Raw genomic sequence first — 6,655 nt, forward strand, 5'->3', positions numbered from 1 at the left:
CTTCTAAATACCTCCAGGGATGGTGACTCCAGCACTGCCCCGGGCAGCCTGTGCCAGTGCTTGACACCCTTTCAGTGAAGCCATTTTTCATACTATCCAACCTAAACCTCTCCTGGACCTTCTTGTCCATGGGGGTCACACTTGCTAATGTCCAGTCAACTGGGACCTCCCCAGTGAGCCAGGACTGATAATGCTGATAATGATGGGAAGTGGCTCAGTGAGCGCTTCCACCAGCTCCCTCAGTACCCTTGGGTGGATCCCATCCAGCCCCATAGACCTGTGTGTGTCCAAGTGGTGTAGCAGGTCACTGACCATTTCCCCTTACACTATGGGGGCTTCATTCTGCTCCTTGTCCCTGTCTTCCAGCTCCAGGGGCTGGGTACCACAAGAATAACTGGTGTTAATGTACTTATAGAAGCATTTTCTATTACCTTTAATGGCTAGGTACCCCAAGAACAACTGGTCTTGTTATTAAAGACTGAGGCAAAGAAGGCATTAAGTACCTCAGCCTTTTCCTCATCCTTTGTCACTGTGTTTCCCCCCACATCCCATAAAGGATGGAGATTCTCCTTACCCTCCCTGTGTTGCTAATTTATAGGAACATTATTTATTGTCTTTTATGGCAGTAGCCAGATTAAATTCCAGTTGGGCTTTAGCTCACTTAATTTCTCACTGCATAACCTCACAACATCCTTGTAGTCCTCCTGAGTTTCCAGCCCCTGCTTCCAGAGGTCACAAACTCTCCTTTTCTTCCTGAGTTCCAGCCAAAGCTCCCTGTTCAGCCAGGCTGGTCTCTCCCCTGATGGCTCATCTTTCAGCACATGGAGACGGCTGTTCCTACGCCTTTAGGAATTCCTTATTGGAGAACGTCCAGCCTTCTGAACTCCTCTGCCTTTTAGAGCTGCCTCCCAAGGGACTCTATCAACCAAGCTCCTAAAGAGGCCAAAGTCACCCCTCCAGAAGTCCTGGTTCTGCTGACCCCACTCCCTGCTTCTCCAACAATTGAAAACTCTTATCATTTTGTTATCACTATGGCCAGACATGTCCTCCAACCATCACATCACCCACTAGTCCTTCTCTGTTCACAAACAACAGGCCCAGCGGGTACCTTCCCTCAATGGCTCTCTCACCAGCTGTGTTAGGAAGTTCTCTTCCACACACAAGGAACCTCCTGGACTGTTTCCTTTCTGCTTATTGTATTTCCAGCAGTTGAAGTCCCCCATGAAAACAAGGGCTAGCCTTTGTAAGACTTCTCCCAGCTGCTTACAGAGTATTTCACCTGCCTCTCCATCCTGGTTGTGTGGTCTGTAACACACTCCCACCATGATATCTGCCTTGTTGGCCTTCCCCCTGATTCTTACTCAGAAACACTCAAACCTATCACCACCATCATTAAGCTCTAGACAATCAAAACACCCCCTAACACACAGGACCACCTCACCACCTCTCATTCCTTGCCTGTCCCTTCTGAGGAGTTTATAGCCACCCACCGCAGCACTCCAGTTGTGCCAGTCATCCCACCATGTTTCCATGATGGCAGCTCTGTCACAGCTTTCCTGCTATGCGATGGCTTCCACCTCCTGTTTGTTGCCCATGCTGCATGCATTGGTGTAGATGCACTTCAGTTGGGCTGTTGATTCCACCCCTTTTTTGGGGGAAAAGACCCAATTCCTACATGACCATTCTCAGGGGTTCTGTGGTTTTTAACACATCAATAACACTTGTGAATTTGCTGCTGCACAGGATTTCCATCCCCTACCTCCACTAAGACTGAAGGGCCTCACTAGCGCACCATCCCTCAAACAGCAGTGTGCTGCCCCCAGGCTTATCTCTACTGAGCCTGGTCTGATCCTTTGTCCCTTCAAGTGTAGTTTAAAGCTCTTTCAATGAGCCCTGGTTACTCCTGCACAAAGATCCTTTTCCCCCTTTGAGCCTGGTGTACCCCGTCTGCCACCAGCAGGCCTGGTGTTGTGTGAACCAGCCCATGATCGTGGTGACACCAGGCCTGGAGACAGGCATTGACTGATGGCTCTTCCTGTTTCTTCCCTCATCATTCTCTGCAACTGGAAGGGCAGAGTAGAACAGTAAGATTTCAGGATAATTCAGGCTGGTCTCTATCCAACCTCCACATCAAAGCAGGGTCAGGTTGCTCAGGGTTTTACCCACTCAGGTCTTGAAAACCTCAAAGGATGGACTCTGCACAACCTGCCTGATTGTCCTTGAGGTGAAGAAGTTGTGGCAAAAGTACAACCCCAAGGTCCACACCAGGACCGTGAGAAGGACACATGCTTAATTCCTAGAGTGGGGCATTGCCACCCAGCCTCAAAAACCCCATGCATGGTCACCTCTCCCTGCCCAAAGGGGCTAAGGTAACCTCTGCTCCTCTGCAGTGTGTTCCCACCTCTGGGAATAGAGGCAGAGAGACCAAAGCCAGTTGCCTGAAGACATGGAAGCAGCTCAGAAGCTTCCCCAGCAGCTCTGCATTTCACCACCAAGCCACATTCTCCTTCTCCCTGCAAACCTCTCAAGAGCTGGCTTGGTATGAACCAATTCCTGTAAAAGCTTCTCAGCAAAGGAAAGATAAAGCTTATTTCTCATCTGCAATCGCTTATAAAAGTCGGTTGATGCATCTCAAATTCCTCCTGAAAACACCAGCTTGCTGTTATCCCTTGCAGCATGCTTTTTACAGCTTTCAGGGCTCGAGACAGAATCAAACGAGACTTAAGTGTCTCCAATGAGTTTTGCATTATGAGCCTGGTTCACCACTAAACAGCACTCTTCCGTAAGCGGGATGCAGAGCAAGCCACGTACCAACACTGACATGACCAGTGTTACCACACTGGTTTGAAACACACCCCAAAGCACTGTGGCATCTCTGCAGCTCAGGTCAAGGTAACACAGCACCACCAACATCAGGTCTATCTGTGGGCTGCATCACAACTGCTTTCACTGGTGCTTTCGGTTAATCACACCACCGTAAGCCAGCCCAGAGAGCGGCGTGGTTCCCTCCCACAGCCAAAAGGAAGATCCCCTTTGCTTGCACTAGCAGAAAGCAAAGGAGGAAAGCTCTTACCTGGAAAGACGTAGGGATGCAGACAATTGTCAGGTTCTCCTCTTTAACCCGCTCGGCTGTAGGAAAGGAAAGGAAAGGAGAAGCCTCAGTTTGTTTGTTGCAGAAGGTAAAAACCACACCAACTATCACTTTAAGAAGTCTTTGAATGAATCACTGCAATTACTTGCTTGGCTTGCAAATAACTCGGTCACGCTCGAAACACAAACAGGTGCCACCCTGCATAGGCTGAGGCTCTGTTTCCACAGTCAGAAGTGTTTAAACACCCACCCTGGCTCAGCCCAAGGCACCACGAGCCATTAACCTTTGTGCCTCCAGCAGCAGAGGAGCCCCGTCAGCAAATGTCACCTGGGAAATTAGCCCCGTTCCCCACTCTCACTCCATTAGACAGGTTTTAGCTGCACTCCTTGTAAACACAGAGCCCCAGCAGCTGTCTGAAAGGTTTTCTGGCTTGTTGCCTTGGGGACATCACATTCATTTATTATAGAACATTTAAATATATGGCAGGGAAAGGACTAATAAAATACAGTATATCATTAAATGGAAGGAAATATTTCCTCCCCCAGGTTAACCTCAAATGACTAAAATCTATTACTAAGATATCATTATGGACAAAATGTTATTTTAGTAATTACAATACTTGGGCATAAGCCAGCAGCCCAAGAGGCAGCAGCAGCTCTCACACCACAGCAAGCACACGGGCTACATGCTCCTTGTAACGCTGCTGCTGGAGGGGCTGAAGGTGCAATACATGAGGCTGTGAGTCGTTACAAACCCCGTCCCAGTGCTAATGCACTCAGTAGACACAAGAAGTCAGAATTTGCAGCCTGGAACGGGCACTCCACTTTAAATACTGTACCCATTTATTCAGAGATTGATTCTGTGTTAGTCGGGAGTGATGGCAATACAGAGCCCAACCCAGAAAGCTGAACCGCAGCACATGATGAGGGATGAGGTGGATGCCAGGGGCAGGCACAGCGCCATTCCTTCTGTTTCCCTGCAAAGCAAAGCACTGTGCTATGCTCGGACCTCAGCACCACTTGCCCTGGGTGGGTGACACTGCCCAAGGGAGCTGGAGGTGACAAGGGGACTTCCCAACCACGCAGAGCCACCCATGTGGGACACACTGAACTCCAAAGAGAGTCCCCCTCTGCATCCAAGCAAGACCCCCGGAACAACAGACCTGATCCTGCACTCCCAACCCACCACAGCACCCACACTGCTCTGGTTTGCACCCAAGTGAAGCAGGACGAGGTACAGCACCTCCACAGGCAGATCTGCCCTAGGGCTGAAAGTGCCCTGTGAAGGGAACTTTAAACCTCTGTAATGAGGCATGAGGATAATTGCCCTCACATTCCCTTTGCAGAAATGCATTGGCTTCACTTGAACATTGTGCCGAAATGTTCTGAATCACACCTTGAGCAAACCTGCACCCGGGGCCAGCAGGTAAATCTAGCTATAAGGTATGAAAATTGCAGTGGGATTTCACATTCCTCTTTGTTACACCTCAGGAGGACCCTCAGAGTGAATAATGTGGATGTGAGCAGACAACGTGAGCTGCATACAAATGGGTTAACGGAAGCAGAGCAGCTGCATGGCCCAGAGCCACAAAGCAAGTCAGGACTGGGGCAGAGCTGGAATGAAATGGAGGAGTTCAGCTCCAGTTTGCGGTAGGTGCCAGAAAAGTGCTTTGCCTGGCTCTATAGGGAGAACAAGTGGTAAATCATTACCTCTTCTGGACTCTCTATGCAACATATTTGGAGAATGAGACCTAGATTTAGCCTTCAGCTTCAAGGAGGACAGTGAACAGAGCTGACATATCAGCTCTAAGTCAGCATCCAGATGATTTAACAGGGTTTTGAAGTAGCTGGGGCAGCTGCACAAGGGGAGGGATAGGAAAAGGAGCATCCTACCTAATCGATGCACCGCGTGGACTATCGTGGAACCACTTCCAATCCCAAGAACTTGATTGTTCTGCAAATCAAAGAGAGACAGAGGAGAGCTGTTACTGGGGGCTCAGCACAAGGGCTTTCCGCTTTTCCTGGCGGATTTGACATTAGAAACACATGGAGTAGAACCTTGCCCAGAGATGCACGCTGACACACATCATCTTAGCACGCTGCAGGCAAGGAAAGGAACACACTGTGCCAGCGAGGGCACGACCGCTCTCTGTGGCCAAGGGATTTTAAGCAACTCACCCCCTTATTAAAGGACACTCACTAAATACCACCATGGTCTGAACCTCAGGGTGTTCAATGCACGCTCGCTGCTGGTTGCTGGCACTCCATGCATCCTCTCCTGCCGGAAAGCTGGGAGTTTCAGGCAATACCACAGAGGAAGAAGCTGAAAGAACCTCACGATAACATCTCCCAAGGAAGCCACACAGTAAAAGCATGGGTTTGCTGCCAACTGTATTGTTAGTAAACAGTACACATGCAGCAGCAGCTGCTCCTGGGGAATAAAAATTGCCTATATCAGAGTCCAGCCACACATCTGAAAGATGAGTGAGCCCGGCAGTGTATGCTGAAGAGGATCCTATTTGAACCACAGCTCATAAACAGTGGTTTATGGAGGATCACTACTATCTCATCCACAACACAGGCAAGCTTCTAAAAGGGGCTGCAGGCTAAGGGTGGATGGGTTCAGCTTTGTTACCTCTCAAGAGGATGCCCTGCCATGTAGATCTCTGTTTATTATCAACTCAGTCTCCTACCCACTGAGAGCTACCCGCAGCCTCTCGCACACTTCCCATTTCCAGTGTACTTCCCTTTCTTTGGATGGGATCCAAAGCTTAAATTGACTTAAGGAGGCCCAATATCACTACAGAGACTCCAAATGAGAAAGACTTGAAGCCAGCCAGAGATGCAGGCACAGAGCTGGTGTGTGTTATCTCTTGGACATTAGACAGGTCTGGAGCTCTTTCTCCACGTGCAGCAAATCCAGAGTTCAGCAGCTATGGAAAAAGCCACACCTGCAGCATTTCGACCAACTGAACTCTTACACAAGCACACAAGCTGGCAAGGTGGAGCTCAAGACAGGTCATGCTCCCCTGGGATTAATGATTTCCCTCGCTTCTGCAGGTTGAAAGCTCAAAGAAAACAGTAGTTTTCCAAACCCCAGCACACAACCAGGGACTCAGCTCATAACCCAACCCTCAGTAACCACCATGACCCTGCAAAAGACAGGGAAAGCAGGACATGGCTTTCTGCATGCCTGCAATGCTCCCAGCAGAAACCCAATAGCTCCCGAGGTTCCTCAGTTTCACCTGCCCCATGGGTAAGCCAAGTGTGGCCAGCCAAGGAAGGGGAAGCAAAGCTGCATAGAGGCTGTCAGGACAGTACCAGTGTTCCCAAGAGACTTGTTTTGACCTGGGAAGAGGCAGTTTCTTTTCTTTGTCCTCCTTTCTACAGGGTGGGACAGCTTCTTGGAGCAGCTGGATGGCCAAAGGGATAGGGAAAGCATCAGCATCAGCTGCTCCACTGTAATGAAGAGGGAAGAGCTCACAAGGGTCCTAAGCCCATCGCCGGCAATAAACTTCAACGTCTTTATAAGTGATCACAGAATCACAGAATCAGCTGGGTTGGA

At 49.5% G+C, this 6,655-nt stretch overlaps 1 protein-coding gene across 1 annotated transcript in view; it reads right to left on the reverse strand.

Moving 5' to 3' along the window:
• The window catches only part of RPIA (ribose 5-phosphate isomerase A), a gene marked incomplete at its 5' end in the record, with an annotated part of 13,809 nt that extends 8,570 nt beyond the window's left edge, over positions 1-5,239 (reverse strand). The window contains 5 exon segments of the mRNA XM_010013641.1: positions 3,074-3,129; positions 4,984-5,065; positions 5,068-5,150; positions 5,153-5,177; positions 5,180-5,239. Of these exon segments, the coding sequence (XP_010011943.1) occupies positions 3,074-3,129; positions 4,984-5,065; positions 5,068-5,150; positions 5,153-5,177; positions 5,180-5,239 (306 nt within the window).
• Positions 5,240-6,655: the final 1,416 nt, after the last annotated feature.

Source organism: Nestor notabilis, unplaced genomic scaffold (assembly GCF_000696875.1).
Source record: "Nestor notabilis isolate BGI_N333 unplaced genomic scaffold, ASM69687v1 scaffold1224, whole genome shotgun sequence".
In the NCBI taxonomy this organism is placed as follows: Eukaryota; Metazoa; Chordata; class Aves; order Psittaciformes; family Psittacidae; genus Nestor; species Nestor notabilis.